Raw genomic sequence first — 21,286 nt, 5'->3', positions numbered from 1 at the left:
TCAAAATGCTTCCAGGCGAAAAATTGTAATAAACCAAATTTAAGTATACATGCATTACTTACAATTCTGTAACGTTTTGTGTGGAAATAACAACGACTGATCTATCTGAGATGTTTCTTAGAAAGTCGTTCATTTGTTTCATCTCTGATTCTGGACGTAGTGTAGTCGAAGTTACGAGCTCACCAGTGATGTAGTTTGCTACGACAATATTGTAACCAGTTTGTGTATCGATGACTTCTTTTCCGTTCAACTGAATGTAGATACAAATCAAAAAAGAGCGGTCGTAATTTGCGGTGAAGTGCGGTGGAATTGCGGTGAAAAGCGGTGGAAATTGCGGTGAAGAGCGGTGGAAATTGCGGTGAAAAGAGCTGAGATTGCGGTGAAGAGCGGTGGAATTGCGGTGAAGAAAATTTTTAGTTGGAACAACCGTTCACAAACCTTAATAGAACTCTGACGCGTCATAACTTTGCCTTCTTTGTTAAAGACTGTACCAGATCGCGCATGAACTGTGAGAATACCTAAAATGGAAGATCATTCATTAAAATGACTCGGGAAGCGTAGGTAGAAAAGCCTGGCTTGGGATGTTGTGACCTCGAATAACGTTGCAGTTTTTCAGAAGTATTTGCTCATATCGTCACCACAGATATTAAATGTTAAGGTGTCTTCGAATAATAAATAAATACTATTATATACCTTTATAAACGCCAAATACTTCAATTCTCATGCAAGGTCTTCCCACCCAAGACGTTGGAAGAATTCTTACAGACCGAGTCAAGAAAGGTTTTAGAAAGTTTTTATGAGAACAGCGACAGTTCCTGTTCCCAGGAAACAGCTGAAATAGTAAACACAAAATATATTAATTAAATGACTCCAAGCGTAAGAATCAATCCTTCTGATTTCAGCCATTTACCTTGACGGTTCCATCTTCCTTGTACACGTTCCAGTTAATTTCATTCAAGGTAGTTGATATTTTGTACTGTTTTACGTACTCCAAAACATCAATAAACTTTCCTTGGGTTGCAACAGCGTGGACTGTTGGTGAAATTTTGTGGTAAATTAGAAAACGCCTGGTTTAAGGTCCAGTTACAGGGTGCAATTTCTCATCATGGGCAACTTGCAACACAATTCTACTTTCGATAAATGTAAATTTGGCAACTGGGAAACGTTTGTGTTTACACTCCATGGACGTCTCCCTAACTTACATTTCAAATTATCTTAACTCATTTACATCTCTTAAAAGAAGAAATGCGTTTCACAATTCATGCTCACCTTGGATATTTGCTAAGAAGTCAACCTGGAGATACAGGTGCTTGCGTAGCGTGTTTCCACACCAAGCTCCAGGGAAATTTAATCTTCCTTCGTATGCGGGATTTGGATCCTCGGGGTGATTAGAGGATTTTAGTTGATCATCCCTTATTATCCCTTTTTCAATACCAACATTTGTCCTTTCATATGCTGAAGAGAAGAAAAGGTGAATACAGTCTCTGTTTTATATGTTCGTATTTTTCTAGTATTGATCACATTACTCTCAAAAGTCAAACCTTTTATTTCATGCAACTGAAATCTGAACGAGGTTCTTCTTCCCCATCTTGTAATCAGGAGTCTGACGTATCGGGCGAGGACGTAGTAGTCGAACTCTTGGTAACAAATTGACGTCAGCAATCTCTATGGCAACATAAAAAAAGAAACTTCACTATTGCCCACTATTGCCTCTATTAGTATAGGACAATTCAATCACTCCTTGACAGTTGTCTCTGGAGAGCATGATATTAAATGTGCTTGAAAAATAGACTCAAACGAAACCAACTCATGTTGACCGAAAATTTGAGACTCTACGCTCTATTAGATCAGTGTTTCTGACAGAAAAGCAGTTGACTAAACGACACTTACCATTTTTTTTCCGTATTTGTCTTTCAGAAGTTCCCATTTTTCCTCAATAGTACCATGATACATAAAGAGCTCGGTGTAAGAATCGCTTGGGAAATCTGCAGCTCCGCGCAATTCAACTCCTGCCAGAGGTGTTGGTTGGAGCAAATCCACCTGTGTTTGGACAATAAACATCAAAAACATTCTTCAATTTTCTTGCATGTATAAAACTAGGATATGATGCGGCAGAAATATTGTTTAAAAAAGAGCACAAACAAGATAAATTTTCTTCATGTATTAACAGCAAGCAGGTATAACAAGACATACATTAATGTGGTTCTTATGCCAAAAAGTTCAATCCTTGAACGACTATATGTTGCGTCATTTTTACAATAGTAAAGATCAACAATGCTAGCACAAGGAAAAAATGGATTCCCATCACTTGACACTTATGGTTATTGTCAACTCAACCTGTATATATTCCTTCTTCTGTTCTACTGCCGGTGTCCAGGATGTGGAATCCAATTTTCCTGAAATAATACCATCATATGGCTGATGACGACTGAAAAGAAGAGACAATTGATGATGATTTTGCAGCGATGATGATTTTGCCACTCTCTGAACAAACAAACGTTGTTTGGAACTTACTGGTCGAGCCATGAGGACGCTGTCACTCTTTTCTCCACATCAGCATATTCTCCGTCAATAAGGGCGTCTACAATTTAACATGAATACATAATTTAGCATGAATACATAATTGTTCTACACTTAAATTCCTAACAACTGGAGGATCCAGTATTATGTACTCCAGGAGAAAAACTAATCTATAAAGAAACTTTATTATAGCTAGATCATTCTAAACTGTTCCTCCTACAGGTCTTTCTGTAGAAGATATTAAGTGAACAAATTTTATTCAAGGATAATATTTTAAATCACAGAAACTCGCACCTTCAAATCCATAAAATTCAACTCTCAAGGCATGCCACTTTGGGGAAGTTTGGGATTTAGGATTAATACGAAGAATTCTTGCATTGATGTATGGATCCAGGTAGTTTATTGCAATGCTTTCTCTCTCGGTGTTCCCGATAAATTTCTTTAAAATTGGAATAATTTAGATGATATTTATAAGCAAAATATAAATCATAAAGAAAATACTTTGGCATGAGCTGAGAGCGTGATCAGATAAGGTTGTTGCAGATTTTATTTAGCCGGCGTTTAATTTTATGCACTACACTTGCCAGAATCTATCCTCTAAATAGGATAGAACAGGATAGATGGGTAGGAGGTAGTTACCAGTAATGACCGACTAGCTCCTTGTACATCATCATCACTGCTCGGACCTTTTGACAGAGGGACGAAACTGCCAGAACTCTGTCCAACTCACCTCTATCTGACCTTGTTTCTTATAAAACTGAAAATTAACATCATCATCATCACTTCCTTCTTTAAAACACAGAGTGTATTCTTTGGTCCACTCTTTGGCGTGATTAGCATGCCGACCTTGAGTCACCACACCAGTTACTTTCATTGTACGAAGAAAGTCAACCTGAAACCACTGATTGTCATCTGGAACCAGTGAACCCCAGGCGCCCCCTAGCGTGCCATCCGCGAAAAAATTCAATCGCCCAGCCACAGCGCCCATTTGTTTTCTGAATTCACTGGATGCATTTATTTGAGAATCTTTAATTTGAAAATTTTCCATCCCCAGAGGCTTGCGGCCAGGTATATTTTCACAGGAATCTAAAAAAGATGTCAAATTCTTCAATACAAAAACTGTGCAAATACATTGTCAACGATTCAAAAAATAAATTCACGTTGGCAGGAAAGGATTCCTTGAGCTGACAAAAGCATGCTCAGAATTCAAGTACAGCCATGCAGAGTTATTCAGTTTATAGAATTCATAATTACAAGAAGTACCTGAATATCCTAAATAGCATCCATAGAACTCAACTGCTAGAGTTATATATTGATTCCATGTGAGAGGTTGAATACGAATGTAACGCGTAACAATAGGCGGGTCCACAAGACGATTAACAACAGAAACTCTATCAAAATTCCCATTGAATACCTATAGAATGGAACAGAAATATCATAAATTTTAAACGGTCACTTGAGTCAGTCATTAACTTGCTGGGTGATATATAAGAGGAGCATAATAATACATTAATAATAATAATGAGCTACGTTACGCAATCAGATGGTCGAACATTGGTTTTTTTTCATCCAAAGAGCAGACTGGTAGGAAGGCCGTCAAGTAACTGCGAATATATATATTTTAATCTCTATTCTTTATGAGATGTTCGAAGTTAATTCCATGAAGTATTTTCCCAACTAAATCCCAATCTCCCTGCACACCAAGGGAGACAGCTGGTAGACTGGGTGCCAGGAAGCTTTCTCACCTTTGTGGTTCCTTTGTAAGCATAGTCATAGAAATGTTTTCCATCATTCCCATATGATAGAGAATAGGTCTTAACCCAGTGATCGTTTCTTTCTCCCCAGCGACCTTGTGTCGCAATTTCCACTACTTTAGCGAAACGTTGAAAAGATACTTGCAACCAGGCCCCTTGGTCAGACCCACCCCACCAGTGATAGCCTGCCTTCCAGTTAAGTCTGGCATTATAAGGATGATAAGGAGGATGTGGATATTCATACGAGCCCGTTATCTGATTGTTCAGAATTCTTTCGTCTTGCATTCCCAATGGTCCAGCATTTGAACACTCTGGAAGTGAAGTTAACGGTCAATGTTAGTTTCTAAACACAAGGGTATTTTAATTAAGCTAATATTTCAACAAGCATCTATCGTGGAACAATGTGAATATCAAAGGAAAAAAGGTGCCCCTAAATAATTTATTAACTCTACCATTAAACGTCTAAACTGTTCGCCAAAACACCCAGTAAAAAATATCTCATTCGAACAATGTTACTACACGAGAAAACCTAAACTTAAGGTTTTGGATAAGTGAAAGCTCTATAAAGTCAGTCTAAGAAGGATTATCGCTTATTGGTCCATTGTCAGCATGAAACCTAAACTAACTTTACTCATACTGGATACTACAAAGTACTATCAGTTTAAAACTGTTCTTTCTAGGGGTCAGTAAGGATCATCAATCGTGATGAGAAAGATTAATGATCTCTTAAATTACCTTTGTAAAATCCCCAGAACTCTAATCGTAAGCAAGGATGGTGATGCGCTGTTTTGGGATAAACGCGAATGAGCCGAGCCACAATTGCTGGAGAGAACGAGTTAACTACGGGGTTGTGAACGTCAAAATTTCCAGAAAAAACCTGTTTAAAGAAAAAAAAACACACGTTACTTTAGGAACAAATCAATTCTTCTTTAAAACTGTTTTGGCTGCGATTTTTATTATAAAGACGTTTAAGTGAAAAGAGGACAGGTTTCTAATTGTTCTTTGATATTAATAATAAGCCTTCCCTTGCACTTTCCTCAAACCCTTGCAATTCTCTCAAGCAATTGCACTTCCCCTGCTGATATATTTACCTTTGTTGAACCATCTTCTTCAGTATATTCTTGAAACTCGTTCTCATATGCATAATGCACATGATATGTTTTCACATAACATTCGCCTGCGTAATTTTTATTTGATCCTTGTGTCCAAATTTCAACTATGGTAGCAATTAGGATAAAATCCACCTGGAACCATTTCTCCAAGTCACCTAATCCAGCCAACCAGGAAACTCTACCAACGTTGTTGTTCAAACGACCGAGATGTACGTACCATCCATTCGAATGATATGACGACGCCTTTAGTTGAGCGTCAGTTATTTCAGACTTTTCCATACCCAAAGGTTTTAGCCGCCGATAACCTAATGCAATCAATTTAAACATATCAATTGATTTCATATAAATATATAAATGTCCGGCTTTTTAATGCAGATATCTTGAGTTGGTAATTATGAAGAAATATATTGTCGGAAATGACTCTCTTGCTTAATAAAGGTTTACCTTCGTCCCCAGAGTAACATCCGATAAATTCCACTCTGATAGCTCGATAACGATGATATTCTTTTGGATGGATACGTACAAAGCGTGTGGTAATAGATGGTAACAGTGGATTGTAAGCTATTTCCTTTGCGTTCCAGTTACCAGAAAATATCTATGCAAAGTTAGAGATAATATTAATAATCGTCGTTCACTAAAATGTTTTTCATTAAAACTGTATCAGATCTATCATTTTACCTGTTTCTTCAAGATATCCAGTATAAATAAACTGAAAAAATCATAAACACTACAGGCGGCCTAAAAATCTTAGGCGGGAAACGAATGATTCCATCTAACATCACCCGACTCACGGGTACAAATTGCTTGACTTATTATATCACCGGATGTTTTCAGCAAAAAGTTGCCCTAATTTTGGTAGAATTGTATTGAACCTTTCCAGTACGAAAAACTACGATTTAAACTACAATTCATTCGCGTCTAATCCTAAAAAAAAATCACGACCATCTTCCTCTTAATGGGTTTTTAAAGGGCTAACTATATCTACCGTGGAAAAATAAAAGTAAATTCAACTATCCTTGCCTTATCAATTCCATTTTGAGCATAATACTGGAAGTCTGCACCATCGCTGCCATAGGATATCATGTACGTTTTAGTCCAGATGTCGGCATATTGCTCAGCAGAATGACGACCTTGGGTCAATATCTCAGTTATGGTAACAATCCAGAGAAAATCCACCTGTAACCAAGGGCTGGCGTCAGTGTCTGAGGGTATCCAAGCCGGAAACGTTTCAACCCAACGTTTATTATTTAATCGTCCATTGCTCGCTGGATAACGAACACTGAAGGATGACGATGAGGATATTTGAGAGTTCAAAATACGAAAACTTTCCATACCCATTGGACGAGGTGCGATGCACTCTAGACGACACGAAAAGAAATGCATCTGTGAATCTGTGAATAGTACAGCCATGCAGTTCTTATGAAAAGGTAATTCTGAAGCCAAGTTCATACTTGTAATAAGAATCTAGGATTCTCTTAGTCCGAGGTTATACTGATGTGCAAAATTATTTGTATTGGATCAATTGATCCCCGATTCTTAGAAGTTAGTGTCGACAGAACCTAAACTATATGCAAGATTCAAAAGCAATTATGCATGCCTTTGTTTATACTACCAAGTTTCACTCTACATGAGATTAATTTATCACACATTCGTAGTAATATATTTTCTACGTGAAAAATACAACAAAAATTCTTCCCTACCTTCTTCCCAACCCTGCACAGAGACTTCACAAAATTGTAATGCTTCAGTTAAGCGAGATACCAAGGCAACATGACGTCCCCTCAATGGCTGCTGACAGAAGATTGTTCGGGTTGCTCCTTTCACGATACCACGCCGACCATCACAAGTCGGGCCTTTTTCTTCAACGATATGTATACTGGGGCTTACAAATATCTCAAAATCGCTTAACCTTTGTCCCTCTATAATCCTGTTGGTAACAGTAACTGCATAGACCACGATACTTTTACCCAAGTCCACTCTCCACCAGTCAAAGGTTTTCGCAACGGTGTGTACGCAGGTAGTTAACTGCATATTGACGTTTCTATTTCCATCGACAGCCTTCGAGGCAACCCAATTTAAGTAAGTTGATGATAGTTTCGCAGGTTGTTTTAAAGCGTAATTCACTAAGAAGAAAGGATCATTTAATTATCTGCAAATCAAGGGATTTACAACTTGTGTGATGTTAATAATTTGGTTGTAGAATTTCTAAAATAATTGTTGAAAAAAATTGTCTCCTTGCCCAGTTTAAGGCCCGTGTACACTAGAAGCTGTTAGACTGAAGCATCCTAGATTGCAATATTTTAGTTTGAACATCTATTTCTTTCACAAGAATTGCTAGTGTTGCGACGTCACTTTCATACCTTCCTTGTCAAAGAACTCCATCTCTCTTCCATGAACTTGCACCTCACATAAAGAGAGTCTTTTTCCAGTTCCCGGAAGCACAATTTTTACCGTTGTCGTTGGGTATGGTTCTTGGCACGGATACGTCTTTGTTCCACCGTCATTTGCTAGTATCCCACTTGTACATGGGTCAATTTGAAAAAAATCGGAGTATGGCCAATACGGGTCTGCTCTGCTCGTGATAGTAACAGACGTGATATAGATTGAGTTTTGCAGTTGAACCTCCCACCAGGAATTGTCACCAACGTTTGTTTCTGAGCAACTGTTGTTCCCAAAGTATGGATTTGTATCTCCGTCGATGAGCCGTGCCGGCTGACCGTTGTTGTATACACTGGATTGACTTGCAGTACCGCTTAGAGCGAAATTTTCTGAAAAAGATAATGTATGACATACCCATAAAATTACGTGCAAAAAATATTCGGACGGTTTAACCGAATAATTTGCCTGCCTTATCATGTCTGATTTATAAGTTTCTTACTAATGTTTTTAAAGTACTTTCTGTTGCAACTGGAGGGAAAAGTTTAAAATTTCCTTCCATGCGAAATTTCAAATCAAAGTACAATTTTAAATCTAAAAAATGGCTTTTACTTGTAAGATCCGATCCAAACTTATCCTGGCATCTGTCGTCTTGCAAACTTGCTGAACAGCAAGCAATGAACAGCAAGAAAATAAACGTTTCCTTCAACGTCATCATGTTATCCATTCAAGATGGTAACTAAAACAAAACTCATAATGAATGCTGTGAATAGGAATGAAAAGGCCCAGTTTAGACTTGCAATATTTGCTGCCATTTTACGTGCGATTTCCTTCTTTTGAGATAGATGTGAATTAGCTACTGATGTTCAAAAGAGAGCTCTTATACATCAGAGCATTTCAGTGGAGCATTTATAACTGGTCACTCGTTCACATCTATCACAAGAAGATGCAAAAATCGCTGCAAAAATCGCAGGTGGAAATGGGCCAAAGAGATTTTCAAATCATGCACAGACTGACTTCCTAAAGCTGCTATGACCAACTGTAAGTAACCTAACTGCATGGGTAAACTTACAACAAATACAAGAACGTCTCATTAATGATGCACCGCAATGAAGTTGTTATTGCGAGACAAACATTATCCATAGTTACCTTCAAAAAAGACTCTTCAAATGGAGAGTCTTCAAAAGGAGACTCTTCAAAAACTTGAAAACAACTTCAAGCCATGACCAGCTGTTTAAAAACTCTACTGATGGAATTTTTACAGAAAGAATTAAGCCGCTAGAATAAGGAGTTCCCACAGGTATACACAAACTTTACACGTTACCGCAACTAACTCTTTGACAAAAGCGAGGCTGCGAATGAATTTTAAATTAATATTATAGTGGTATATCTTTACAGGTTGCTAGGAATTTGTTTTTCAAAATGCGGTATTAAGGCACAGGTTGTTTTTAAACATTGTTGCATGCTTTTTGGCCACAGAGGGATGTAACTGTACCTGTGATGACTCGTACGATTTCAAAGTTAACTAATACACAGTTACCCCGTCTTTTGTGATTAAAATTACTGATGTAAATAACGTTAAGGGGAGAGCGATTTCTATTTCAGAAATGCTGGTGAATATTCCAGCAAGTTCACAAGAAAGCAGCTTCACGGCGAACCTGACACAGCAGAAAACATCCGGAATTCATTGCTCAACAGACATTTGTTTTAGGAAAGATTAATTCTTAACTTTGGTCGGACTTAAAGTTTTTTTTCAGTTTAACACACTTCATAATCGTGTCGTGAAAAGCTGATAGAAAGGAAATTGAAGGATATGCAATGACGTATCTTTAACTTCCTCATGACCCAAACCTGGATTTTATTGGGTAATACGACTGACGTACATGCAAAACAAATATAATAAAGAAACTAAAAATTGTGCTAACCTCTTCACAATATAATCATGAAGTGTGTTAAACTAAACAAAACTTCAAAGCCTACTAAAGTAAAAAATCTATCAGATTTACAGCAAATTCCGGCCCAAGAAGCTTTCGAGAAATTCGCCAAAGAATCAGACGAGGGGTCAGTGCTAACACGACTGCTCAAAGTCGGGTTCTCTTTGGATGACATCAGTTCCCTTAGAAAGAACGTTGGTGATAGAGTCGCAACCTTAGGATCAGATGGTGTGATATATTGTAATCGAGACGATGGGATGTTCTCCGCGATCTTAGCTGCTTATAATAATCATTGGAAGCTTAGAACTTCGCCAGATGATTGGTGGTTTTGTGTCATAAAACTGGTTGCTCTTGCTATCGATAGAAATGCTGGAAAGGAAAGTGTTCGACAGATGTTTGTGGAACATGAAGGAAAGAAGACGCTTTGTGTGGATGTACCAACTCTTTGTATCTACGATGTAGATTATAACGTCTTCTTCCAGCAAATGTCAGAACAGATCGCCGAAAATATCAAAGTTCCTTCGTATGTTGACCTCGTCACGGCTGATTTCACAACCACAACACCAGCGACAAAAATTGCTTCTCAAATTACCATCATGTCATCCCTACAGGTTACTACATCCATTAACAATATTTAATCCTAATTTTTAATCGCAACTTCTGCCCTGCGATTGCATTTGATGCAGTAAATCGAGTAGACGCAGTAAATCCTCAAGCCGGTCATGTGAAGAAGGCAACTTTCTCATTCATGAGCAGGTTGGTAACAAATTAATTTTTTCTTATTGCGATTTTAGGAGTTTTTTGACTACGATATGAAAACGTCCTGTGGCATTCCTGCGATTGAAATGTTAGGAAGCAAAGAAGACTGGGAGCATTTGGGAGAAAAACTTGAGAAACTAAAGGAAATTCTAAAGCCAATCCTTGATGACATCGGGCTTCCTGGTGATTGGTGGAAAAGCGCCGAAGAAGTTTTCAAAAAGCTGTTAAAAACATATGAAGGAAATCCTGATAAGAAATGGTGGGATAAGATTTTGAGTTTCGAGGGAGCCAGTTTTTCTGGACAGATTTCTGGCTATACTGGTTGGATTACCAGATTTATTGAAGGGTCTTCAGAACGAATCGCGCCAGAAACTTTTACATCCGGACTGGCGACAGTTCCATTGAAAATCAAACGTCCAGATGGCTTCGAGGACACAGCTGCTCTTGTTGCAGGAATGCTGGGGTTTACATTGTATGAAGAAAAAATCCCTGTTGTACAACCTTTTCAAGGCTGGTCTATGTTGTTGCCGGAGAATTCTCCATTTCGTTCCAAGACTGCTGCTTAAAAATGATATCAAATTGTCGAACGAAAAGGATCTTTAACTCTCAGCAAACAAACGATGTGAGAAAAACAAATAAAGAATTACAACAAACACCTTACATTACAGTAAATTTAAAACTATAAATATAATATTTGGGCATATTTTACATAAAATTTCAAGACCTCCTTATGACTTTTTTATATAAAATAAATACAACATATCACATTTTTATATGAAGATATACAACTATAATACAACACAATTTATGATATGAATATATCAGTTTTTAAATGTATATAGTTTAAAACAATGCAATGGGACCGGCGGTGCCAGATGACTAGTGTCTATAGCTGAATTATAGTCCCTCAGATCACCAGAATCTCAACATCATATCTTGTCAGGATTGCGGGACTGCGTTCTAGAAATTAAAAAAATTAAGTTTTGAATTAAGGGATAAAATCGTAAAGAAATATGAACTGAAATATTGAACTAAAAAACGAGGCTTGAAAACATTGGAGAATGGCCAACTGCAGGAGTTAAAACTCTCAACCTACCCCATCCAATCAGAGGATACTGCAAATGGAGACTCTTTGAATTCCTTTTTCACAAACCGTTTTCCAGGCACAAAACCCATCTCAGGTCCGCTGCCCCCGAGCCATATGGGGTTGCCAGGGACAACATTGACGTCAGCAGGTTTCATTCCGGCCGGGGGGCATGTTGATGGTGATACTCTCTCTTCTTTCCTTATATCTAGTGTACAAAAGCAGATACACCACAGGTTATAATCTCTTCAAACATACGATCCAATTTTGTCGGACCCAATTAACTTCTGACGTATGGAATGCAGTGTGTTAATGATGAAGCAGTACTGCATTGGTTTTAGTTGATTTGCAGCCCACATACATTGCATGTCAACAGACTATAAAACATCCATCAGAAGTGAATTGAATACGAAAAAATGGGTTGTGTGAGAAGGCGTTTAGATATTTAACAATTATTGATAAATAGGTGAACACGTATTTCAATTATTTTACCTTCATGAATGCGTAAAAATAAAATGAATTGGAAACGGTGGAAAAACATAAAGAGATCTTGTTCTCGTCGCCTCAAAGTTTCTCAAAAAGGTTTATACGTCGATAAAAAGCTTGCGAAAGACTTTCGTAAACTATTTTTTAACTGCGCAATACAAAAACGTTTAAAGAGAATAAAAATTGAATGATTGACACAGCGTTGCATGACCAGAACAATTTAAAAACAAAATTACAAAAGACAAGGGCTGAGAAGCAACATACATCTTCCATGAGAATTGACAAACGGGTTTTCACTTCTACTGCCAGAGTCTATCCTCAGCAGACCTTGATGAATGGAGATCAATTGATGAGTTCATGGGATTAAATATGAGTTAAGTTCTAGTGTAACTTCAAGATAAGAAAGCCCTTGCTTGAAATATGATGGATTTCATTGGACAACATGCCATAGAAGGCTTTTCAGGAGGTGTGCCCTGAGGGTGTGCCCATTGATAATTATAGCTTGCTTTAAACTGGATTATTCAGTAATTAATATACCTTCATGACCACCTTGCTTGGACAAGCGAACAAATTCTGAATCTGTGTCTCTTAAGTTTGATCTGCCAGTTGCTAAATCACCATTTTCCGCTACAATATTTTAAAATAAGAATTAGCAATGATATTTGAACAGTGAAGAATTCTATACGAATACAGTATGATATGAATACAGTATCAAATAGCAGTGAACGAGTTATTATGCTTACATTGTTGCTCATGATAATACCAATCTCCACCCTGCCTCTTAAAGGTAACAGGATCATTATTTTGCACATGTTCTTGCATTTCAAGTAGGCCTATATAATAAAAAAGATGTTAGAGTTTGAAAGCAAGTAAAAGTTGAGAGGCACCTTCTTTAATCACTTTGAAAGTTGGTGGGCACATGCAGCCAGTCTCCATGGGTGCTATGTCACAGAGTACTCCAACCTATTTAATTACCCATGGTGGTAACTCTAGTCCAAATATCACCTTTCATAGGAGGTTGTCAGTACTTTAGCCACCATATTGATCAGTAAATTGTTTTTTCCAGCCTAATATATTTATTACTGTACCTTTGTGACCTCCATCTCTGCATAATTTTACAAAACTTGTTTCATCTTTTCGCGGATGTATTCTGCCTGTGTTTATGTCATCAGTCACATCTGCTGGTCCACCCAAGCAGGTAATCTGCGACAGAATTGGTGGGTCGACAACGGGTCGGTCAGCCATTGGTTTTATATCATGCGTAACACCTGAACAAATAAAGAACCGAAAGTTGAGGCAGTGTTTTGACAACAAACACTGTTCTACACTGTCTAAAATTATCTTTTATTATGTACATTTCTGCTATTTTTTTTTCACTTTATTGATAGTATGTGAACTCAAGGATTACATAGATAAGTTGGAATTTGTTCTTAGACTAAGTTTAATGCACTAAAAAGCAATTAATATTAGCAGAGGGACTCAAAAGCTTTGTAAGGTAATACATGAGAGCATTTAAGTGATTTAGTCAAAAATAATTTTTCATTTTTGAAGCTTTTGTACACAATACAGCCATTATATGATAGCAAACTCTTCTTTGCAAAATAAATATCCCAAAGAGTCTTTCCTTTTATTTATGAATGTCATAGTGAATGCAAAACTTAGACGTTTGAGAAACCACATAATGAACTGCAAAAGATCAACATTCAACAGTATACGTGTAGCAAAACCTCACATAACAGTAAAAATATATTGAAATATCTACGCATTGCATTACTTTTCTAAAAAAAGCAACAGCCTTACCACTTTCGTTGCCTCTGTTGTTCATTTTGCTTGTCGATTGACGAGGAAAAAGGATTTGTTTGTTTGATTTTAAAACCTGCAAACTTTGTAAAGTTCAAAACGACGCAAAATTCCGCCAAAGATTCCTTTTGTCATTTCCTTGACAACAATATATTTGTTCCCATGCCACCACGGCCGAGCCAGTTTTCACACTGATCTTTTACGATGAACTGAACTGCTGTACTTTCAGTGTCCCAACGCTGCGCTCCCCCCCCCCGAACGATACCATGGTTATCGTAATATTGTTGATCTCCTGCGCAAACATATTACCGAATTTACCTGGATCGTTTCTTCTTACCGAATTTCTGTCAAATATGAAGTGAATCTGTAATATCACTGATATGGACCGCAAGGACACATCTGTGGAACGGGGTAAAATAATTGAGGCATTCAAAGAAACGAATGTATCAATGTTGTGTTTGAAATGTTGCAATTATGTTGAATTAACGAATTTACAAGATCATCGCGCAGTGCACGAAGCTTTGTCACTCTACCAGTACGATATTCAGACCAAACCAAACGATCTGCAGACATTAAGTCGAAGACGTGCTACATTAATTAAGGACCTAAATAGACTTGACATTGGTCGTAGTGCTTATCAGAAAAAGCTTGGAAAAATTGATTTGGCCTATGAGATTTTGAAATCGGATATGTATGGTCGATCAAACAAAGCTAAATCCTCTTTTATTGAACATCATGATGTGATTATTAGCTCAGAAAGTGACAAGTTGCATGGGAACGTTGGAGTAGGGGTATGTGAAAGTGCCAATGAGAAATGGAGATCAACAATGGAAGATGCATATAGCTATATGTCTGAATGCATAAGCGAGCAGACTATTTCATATTTTGCAGTGTTTGATGGGTACAGTGGTTCAACAGCTGCAAACCAATGCTCTGCCCAATTCTACCAAATTTTAAAAGAAACGTTTAGTGATTTTAAGTGTGTTGATGATGCCGATGTTTTAGCTTCTTTTCAACAAGCTTTTGACAGAATGGATAGGATTTTGCTCTTTGGAGCTGAGGAGACTTCTCGAAATCGCTGGAGTGGTTGTTCAGCAACCACATGTCTGCTAACAGAGGATACCTTGCTTGTTGCAAATGTTGGTAATGTGAAAGCAATGTTGGTGCTGGATGACAACACATTTCAAACATTGACCATTGATCATAGTCCTGACAACAAAAGTGAAAAACATAGAATCAAGGCGAATGGTGATATTCACAAATGGTCTAAGACTGTATGGGTGAATGGTGTTGTTGCTACCACAAGAGGTCTAGGCAACCATGGTGATCCCATTCTTAAGTCAAATATTCTAAATGTTCCTGCATTTAAGCTTACTCCACTTGCTGGTGACGTTCACCTTTTAGTGGTTGCATCCTATGGTTTCTGGCAGGTTTTCAATGAAAATGAGATGGTATTGCTAATCAAGGCATGGTTAGAAGAAAATGCTACTGGATTGACAGCCACAGAAAATAGCACAAAATCCAGAGGAAATGATTCTATTCAAATCACAATTCAGGATGAAGATGTTTTGAATGCTGAATCTTTGAATGACCAAACTACAACACAACTTGATCATGAACAAGAATGTAAAGAAAAAGCCTCACTTTCAGGACTGTTAATAGACTGTGTAATGAGACATGACTCAGAGATTGTTGCTGGGGGAATCAGTAAGCATCTTGTCAAAGCTGCATTGACAGCTGGATCAAAGGAGAACATTACAGTAATTGTAGTTATTCGGAACATGTTTAGCAAAGTAATCCATGACTCCACTTGTAGTTGTTAAATGTTAAACATGACTACATAAGTAAACCGTTATTGGCCTACGCTAGCTAATAGCTTACGTGCATATGATAAGATTAATTTAGGCGCTGCAAAAGCAACCTCGCAGGAAAGACTAACCCATCCTCAATGACAAACACAGCTGAATATAGACCGCAAAAAAACCATGAGGAATTCTTTCTGACTATATATGGGAAAATGTGGTCTTATCGGGGTACTAATTATGCATTCTTTGACTTAATTTATAAGAGATTAGTAACGTAATCATGTTACGCAGAAACCGCAAATTTATTTTTTTCACACATTGTATGCGAGTCAAATCATTATTTACGCTACAAATAAATGCACCGAACAATCTCGACTTCTATTCATAGCTATAAATGAAACATTCCAAACAAAAAAAAATCAAAACATACTAAAGTAAAGGAAACATTTTCAATGTAGCTAAAGTATTCTAATGTTCTAATTAGAACGAAAATTTGTTGACAATAATTGCAACATTTTGCATAAATTAATGATTGTTTACAAAGTCCCAGTTCCTTTGTTAGAACACGGTCATCTTGTCAACTAGAAGCTTCATGATGTTTACGGCTGTTCATTAGATTTTTTACTTTCTTTTTGTTTTTAAACGATTAATTGTGTTTAAACTTTGGTTTATGTAATGGGGTAATGCTTTGTCTTGTTTTTCGCGAGAGATATTGGCTGTAATGTGTTATATGTGCTTACATAAAGATGAGAATCGCCATTTCGGACAAGTAAATAAAGATACTGGTGAGTATACATTTGTCGCCAAGATACTGGAGACTTTTGAAAATGGAAGTTAGTTTTCTCATACGTTTTTAAACGTTCAGTTTGAACGTAGAAGTGAGACTAGCAATTGTATTTGAATGAGTTGTTCTACAGAAATAAACATAGATTTCCAATAAAACCTAATCAATGTTTACATTTCGATAATCGTGTTTTTCCATGATAGAAGAGTCAACAAGTCGTACGTTGTGTGTTCCCTATCCCATCATTAATATGATCCGAAACGCTAAATACTGTATATGGCATGATTACTTTACCCTCTGTGGCATACATCTGTCCCTTTTTAAAAGCTCTAAACTTAATAAAACTCTGACGAAGTTATTTACGATGTTGTTCCCAACAGTTTGTTTATTAAACAGTTTTTCAAAGTGAAAGTTACCCTTATTTACCCGTGTCTATTATTTCATTTTCGTTGGCAGTGCTACTGGTGTCATACGATCAAAATGTTTTATTTTCAGGTTGACTTATTTGTTGCTATGAAAAATATCAAGACAACAGCCATTACATGAACTTTTAACAGAACTTTAGAAATATACAAAGCATGAGAGATATGCATGGTACTTCACAGCAAAGTCTATTGTAAAGTTTTTGTTTTCGTCCCATAAAATGGGTGGGATAAATTCTCTTCATAACTCACGGTCAGTGGAAAATATCCCACGAAGACAAAACAAGGCTCGTCTGGAGGGAAAGAAAAATGTTTCAAAGTTTGCAACACTTCGAAAGAAGTTTTCACGTCACAAGTCCTCCCACAAAACTCAAAACTATGTCAAACATATCAGAGAGTTAACACAATCTTGGAATACACACCAGATTAATGCCCTTGTGGAGGAATATGAGTCACTTTCTGCTCTGAAAGATTTATCAATTCAAACGAGCCTGGCTCGTCCACGAGTTAGAACTTTAAAGGAAGATCTACTTGCAATGTATGAACAGCAATATTTCACAGATGTTGTGTTGCAATTCAGAGGATGCGAGTTTCATTGTCACAGATTCCTATTATCGTTGCGCTCACCATTCTTCCACACTATCCTTGAAAAAAACCCAGGGCATAATGCAAAGATACAGATTGATATAGCAAACCCTGAATTAACTGTGGATATATTTAGAATGATGTTGCATTATCTATACACAGGTGATGTACCAACATTTGATACAGCTTTGGTGGATAACTTAGAAATCCTCATGAAAATGGGAGATGAGTTTGGCACACCAAATGTTCTGGAACTAGATATGAATGTGTTACTAAATACAAGCAAATTCAGTGATGTTATTTTGGTCTTCAAAGATAATTTTGCAGGCATACCTCAGACAAGAGAAATTTCTGGTGTTGAGTCGTCATTTGAACTGCATTGTCATAAGGCAATATTAGCAGCCAGATCCCCATTTTTTCACACATTGCTAACAACTTTAGCCAAGGAAGGAGATTTTTCAAAGCCATTAAAGCTGGTCCTCGATGAGAAGATTATCCCTCGGCAGTATGGCAGAGTGCTACTACAATGTATGTATCTGGATTGTGTGGATGTGTCTTCTGTGATCAGATGGGCTTTAGGTAGCGATGAACGGAGTATTGAGGATCCACACAAGTTACTTACTGTTCCTGAGGTGGCAATGGAAGTTTATGAGATTGCAAGATTCTTGGATTTTGCAACGCTTGAGCAAGGTACGAGTAAAAGTGAGATTTCTTTCTCGAATTCCCCTTCTACAGAGAGCCACTTTACTGACATCATTTGTGAATAGGTGCAGAGGATATCATCATTCAAGAACTCTCCCCCATGTCTCTACTGGCGTCGTTGGAATGGAGCAACAAACCTCATGGCTCACATTGGGTCTATCGACAAACTATGCATTATCTGCGAGAAGAGTTTCTCAACCTTGTGCATTTGGATGTCTTTCTAAATCTACCAAAACAGTTTCTTATTGAAGCATTGAAATCAGATTTTCTTCAGGTAAAAGTCCTTTTTTTGGTTTGCAGATTGTGGGAAAATAAACATTAATGTGGGTTAATTATTGCAGAAAATAGTGGAACGAACAGTCCTTTATTTTCTCTCACAAATTTGTTTCTTACAACTAGGCAAGTGAACAAGATGTTCTTCTGGCTGTCATGAAGTGGGGTGAAGCTCAAGTTTACAAAACGATGTATCCATCAGGTAGTGTTTGCTGGAATATCACTGGCTTTTCCCAATCAGGTTCGTAAAACCACTTTCCGATTTGATTGTTTATGTCTGCTTTACGACAGATGGGAAACTGGAACATTATACCAGCTCTTTAAAGCGGAGCATAAGACGAAAAGACATTGACGTGAAATCCCTCAAACACGTTCTTCATGGCGTTTTGCAACTAATACGAGTACAGCATATACTTCCGAAGGACAGCAGCGTGCTGAAAGTTGCAATACAACAAGGTTTATTGCAGAAGAAAATGCCATTGGACATTGGGGAAGGAGAGAGACAGCAAAGATCATCGTGGATAAGAGTGAATGATGATAGGAAATATGTAAAACCAAGATTGTTTTCAGCCTACGTCGATGAGGCAAAGGTGAAAGATAACGAGATAGCATTTGAGCAAATATAATTTTTTCTAATTTCAACGCTGTGTAGCACAGCTTTATTGTGAGTCATGTGTTGAATTTGGTTGATCGCGTTTCGGAGAAAATGCCTGTGAATATAAGACAAGCTTTTTTGCTGAATAAAGTATAACACATGTCTGTAACTATCATTTGACTTCACCAGTCTTGAGGAGCATACCGTGGAAAAACGAATCCCATACATTTTTAAAAAACTAAAACCTATATTAAGTTCCGTTCACACGATCCAATTTTGTTGGATCCAATTCACTTCTGATGGATGTTTTATAGTCTGTTGTCTTTTGATGTTTATGAGCAGCAAATGCACTGAAACCAATGCAGTACTGCTTTATCAATAACAGACTATATTTCATACGTCAGAAGTGAATTGGACCATCACTAGACGTTCATTAATGGAAATGAATTGAGGTACCTTTTATTCTTCATTCTCAGGCTATCATGCGTGAACGAATGGTTGAAGAGATGGAAGTTGTTCGTCTTCGTATGATACGTCGTTCAGACATGCCAGATATGGTAACCAGTATAACCAGCCAGTATTGTACCCCAGAATATGAAGATGGTCCACCATCTGTGATCGCAAATGAACTACCATATCCTGATCAGAATACTGTCAAAGCTATGTTGAACAGAGAAAAAGAACTTAAGTCTTTTAATCAAACACAACGGGCGTATGCTCTTTCTTTAGGTGGGTGCAATTAACGCCGGGGTATGGGGGTGGTTATAGCTTTCTATATGTGACAGCCCATTTTAACCCTTCATGTGTATCTAATGGTTAGTTCCATTCGTTTGGGTTATTCTGTTTTCCCAGGGGACGGCAGAGCCGTGAATCACGAAGTACGAAAACGTGTTGTACGCGAATTTGGTCTTCCCGACGTCGCCGTCGAGGTTCTCCGACATGCACGGAAGAACACAGCCGAAGATTTTCCGGGCAGTCAGGAGTCACTCTTGCTCAGCTATTGCAGCAATGAAAAGGTATAATTCATTAAAAAATGAAAGATTCATCAGATGATTGCTTTCCTTTACTTTCCGTTGAAAGATTCCTCTGTTTCTTGCAATAAAATAGCGCCATTTTAGGATTTCGATAAAGACACCTGTTTCTCCTTCAATATTATGTTAAAAAACTCGCCCAATTTGACCTAAAGTCAAGGACTAATAAGCAACTCTCAAAGAGTGTCAAAGGCTTGCATATTGCTATGTTTACGTAAGATTTAAAAATATAACTATTTTTTTGTATGCAGCTAAGCATCCCATCCGATACTGAACCCGATGTGACACTGGATGTTCAAGCGAAGAAGAAACAGAAATAGTTATTGTGGGTGCCTGTATGACACCAGGCTTATTAACAAGAGCGACAATACTCGCTCAATAAATCATTTGCTGGACAAATGACGTAATGTATATGAGCCAGGGTGACATAATGGCGTAGATCTTACTCTACTGAATATCACATCACATTTGGATGCTCAAAATTTTGTGTATTTGCGTCATGAAATTACTACAACTTATTATATAAGATTTCTATACAAGGACAAAACTTGTTATATTCCATAAAGTAATATATATACATATACATATATATATATAATGCATGTTATATAATAATATGTTGTTTTGCTTAACGTAATATATTGTTGCAGTGTTTTTAAAATATAAACTGTTCGCGGTATTGAAAATGAATAAAATATTTTAAAATTCAATTGAATCATCATATCAATGTGTTCACCTAATTCTAAAATGGGTGAGGGGCAAGAGCTGAAGCGGTACCACCCCCCACATAACACCCCAGCCCACCCCACCATGTATGCCTATGGTATGGGGAATCGTTACGTAATTGAGGTCCGTGGAAGACTTTTAACATTGAAAGTTTGAACATCAAGATAAATTTACATCAGAACATTTACCTCTCGACGTTTCGACCTGAGGGCCTTCGTCAGGAGAGTTAGTACCACTACATGCATTAGTTACTACCATACTAACTCTCCTGACGAAGGCCCTCAGGTCGAAAAGCAGAAAATTCGACTTTACATGCAGTGTTTGTTTCACGTTTGTCGTATAAAATTGAATGTTTAAACAGCTGCGACTTTATAAAGTTGTTAAAGTCGATACATACCTTTCGCCGCTTCAAAGCTCTTTCCTGACCAGATATTTCTTTGACTCTGGCGCTTCGAAGTCTATCTTTTACACCGAAGTATGAACACGTTCAGCGAAAGTCTTGTCCACCTCATGGTTGCTAAAGTAGTTGCATAAATTA

General features: G+C 37.5%; 6 protein-coding genes across 6 annotated transcripts in view; 3 read left to right on the top strand and 3 right to left on the bottom strand.

Annotated features, from left to right (window-relative positions):
• The window catches only part of LOC114517402, a 28,083-nt gene extending 22,108 nt beyond the window's left edge, over positions 1–5,975 (bottom strand). The window contains exons 1-16 of the mRNA XM_028537099.1: positions 5,831–5,975; positions 5,366–5,691; positions 5,010–5,151; positions 4,266–4,585; positions 3,784–3,934; positions 3,251–3,606; positions 2,815–2,959; positions 2,515–2,581; positions 2,338–2,428; positions 1,891–2,040; positions 1,542–1,665; positions 1,270–1,455; positions 911–1,032; positions 694–832; positions 439–518; positions 63–250 (exon numbers count right to left, since the gene is read on the bottom strand). Coding sequence (XP_028392900.1) covers positions 63–250; positions 439–518; positions 694–832; positions 911–1,032; positions 1,270–1,455; positions 1,542–1,665; positions 1,891–2,040; positions 2,338–2,428; positions 2,515–2,581; positions 2,815–2,959; positions 3,251–3,606; positions 3,784–3,934; positions 4,266–4,585; positions 5,010–5,151; positions 5,366–5,665 — 2,561 coding nt within the window. The 5' untranslated portion in view covers positions 5,666–5,691; positions 5,831–5,975. The remainder of the gene's footprint in view (positions 1–62; positions 251–438; positions 519–693; positions 833–910; positions 1,033–1,269; positions 1,456–1,541; positions 1,666–1,890; positions 2,041–2,337; positions 2,429–2,514; positions 2,582–2,814; positions 2,960–3,250; positions 3,607–3,783; positions 3,935–4,265; positions 4,586–5,009; positions 5,152–5,365; positions 5,692–5,830) is intronic.
• Positions 5,976–6,304: 329 nt separating this feature from the next.
• Positions 6,305–9,086, bottom strand: LOC114517662. The gene is made up of 6 exons (XM_028537446.1): positions 8,912–9,086; positions 8,375–8,501; positions 7,747–8,154; positions 7,087–7,509; positions 6,407–6,744; positions 6,305–6,310 (listed from the first exon to the last, which is right to left on the bottom strand). The coding sequence occupies exons 2-6, from the start codon at positions 8,487–8,489 to the stop codon at positions 6,305–6,307; spliced, it is 1,290 nt and encodes a 429-aa protein (XP_028393247.1). The 5' UTR covers positions 8,490–8,501; positions 8,912–9,086.
• A 560-nt stretch (positions 9,087–9,646) lies between these two features.
• Positions 9,647–11,183, top strand: LOC114517841. Its single transcript, XM_028537668.1, has 2 exons — positions 9,647–10,307; positions 10,491–11,183. Exons 1-2 carry the CDS (start codon positions 9,705–9,707, stop codon positions 11,019–11,021), a joined length of 1,134 nt encoding a protein of 377 aa, XP_028393469.1. The 5' UTR covers positions 9,647–9,704; the 3' UTR covers positions 11,022–11,183.
• Positions 11,184–11,324: 141 nt separating this feature from the next.
• Positions 11,325–13,952, bottom strand: LOC114517842. Its single transcript, XM_028537669.1, has 7 exons — positions 13,826–13,952; positions 13,114–13,293; positions 12,769–12,858; positions 12,563–12,652; positions 12,290–12,352; positions 11,552–11,747; positions 11,325–11,415 (listed from the first exon to the last, which is right to left on the bottom strand). Exons 1-7 carry the CDS (start codon positions 13,848–13,850, stop codon positions 11,385–11,387), a joined length of 675 nt encoding a protein of 224 aa, XP_028393470.1. The 5' UTR covers positions 13,851–13,952; the 3' UTR covers positions 11,325–11,384.
• A 174-nt stretch (positions 13,953–14,126) lies between these two features.
• On the top strand, positions 14,127–15,970 carry LOC114517673 (probable protein phosphatase 2C 59). The gene has a single exon (XM_028537456.1). The coding sequence runs from the start codon at positions 14,206–14,208 to the stop codon at positions 15,646–15,648; it is 1,443 nt and encodes a 480-aa protein (XP_028393257.1). The 5' UTR covers positions 14,127–14,205; the 3' UTR covers positions 15,649–15,970.
• Positions 15,971–16,202: 232 nt separating this feature from the next.
• Positions 16,203–20,602, top strand: LOC114517790 (BTB/POZ domain-containing protein 7-like). Its single transcript, XM_028537612.1, has 8 exons — positions 16,203–16,415; positions 16,910–18,111; positions 18,189–18,397; positions 18,523–18,598; positions 18,688–18,986; positions 19,468–19,720; positions 19,844–20,007; positions 20,274–20,602. The coding sequence occupies exons 2-8, from the start codon at positions 17,058–17,060 to the stop codon at positions 20,340–20,342; spliced, it is 2,124 nt and encodes a 707-aa protein (XP_028393413.1). The 5' UTR covers positions 16,203–16,415; positions 16,910–17,057; the 3' UTR covers positions 20,343–20,602.
• The last annotated feature ends 684 nt before the right edge of the window (positions 20,603–21,286 follow it).

Source organism: Dendronephthya gigantea, unplaced genomic scaffold, assembly GCF_004324835.1.
Source record: "Dendronephthya gigantea isolate DGI-Jeju-01 unplaced genomic scaffold, DenGig_1.0 000009F, whole genome shotgun sequence".
NCBI classification, from domain to species: domain Eukaryota; kingdom Metazoa; phylum Cnidaria; class Anthozoa; order Malacalcyonacea; family Nephtheidae; genus Dendronephthya; species Dendronephthya gigantea.
Note: the sequence above shows the minus strand (reverse complement) of the source record. Positions and strands in the feature narration are given on the sequence as shown.

Bases quoted from the DNA above. Each gene is read 5' to 3' on its own strand.
- LOC114517662 (XM_028537446.1), bottom strand. From the start codon at position 8,489: ATGGATAACATGATGACGTTGAAGGAAACGTTTATTTTCTTGCTGTTC. The intron at 8,155-8,374 runs GTAAAAGCCATT...TATCTTTTTCAG, and splicing joins GTTTGGATCGGATCTTACAA to AAAATTTCGCTCTAAGCGGT. The intron at 6,745-7,086 runs GTAGGGAAGAAT...CGTGTCGTCTAG, and splicing joins TGTGCAGGGTTGGGAAGAAG to AGTGCATCGCACCTCGTCCA.
- LOC114517841 (XM_028537668.1), top strand. From the start codon at position 9,705: ATGAAGTGTGTTAAACTAAACAAAACTTCAAAGCCTACTAAAGTAAAA. The intron at 10,308-10,490 runs GTTACTACATCC...TTGCGATTTTAG, and splicing joins CCATCATGTCATCCCTACAG to GAGTTTTTTGACTACGATAT.
- LOC114517842 (XM_028537669.1), bottom strand. From the start codon at position 13,850: ATGAACAACAGAGGCAACGAAAGTG. The intron at 12,353-12,562 runs GTATATTAATTA...CCATTCATCAAG, and splicing joins CAAGCAAGGTGGTCATGAAG to GTCTGCTGAGGATAGACTCT. The intron at 11,416-11,551 runs GTAGGTTGAGAG...TTTAATTTCTAG, and splicing joins GTATCCTCTGATTGGATGGG to AACGCAGTCCCGCAATCCTG.
- LOC114517673 (XM_028537456.1), top strand. From the start codon at position 14,206: ATGGACCGCAAGGACACATCTGTGGAACGGGGTAAAATAATTGAGGCA.
- LOC114517790 (XM_028537612.1), top strand. From the start codon at position 17,058: ATGGGTGGGATAAATTCTCTTCATAACTCACGGTCAGTGGAAAATATC. The intron at 18,398-18,522 runs GTAAAAGTCCTT...TCTTACAACTAG, and splicing joins TGAAATCAGATTTTCTTCAG to GCAAGTGAACAAGATGTTCT. The intron at 19,721-19,843 runs GTGGGTGCAATT...CTGTTTTCCCAG, and splicing joins GGCGTATGCTCTTTCTTTAG to GGGACGGCAGAGCCGTGAAT.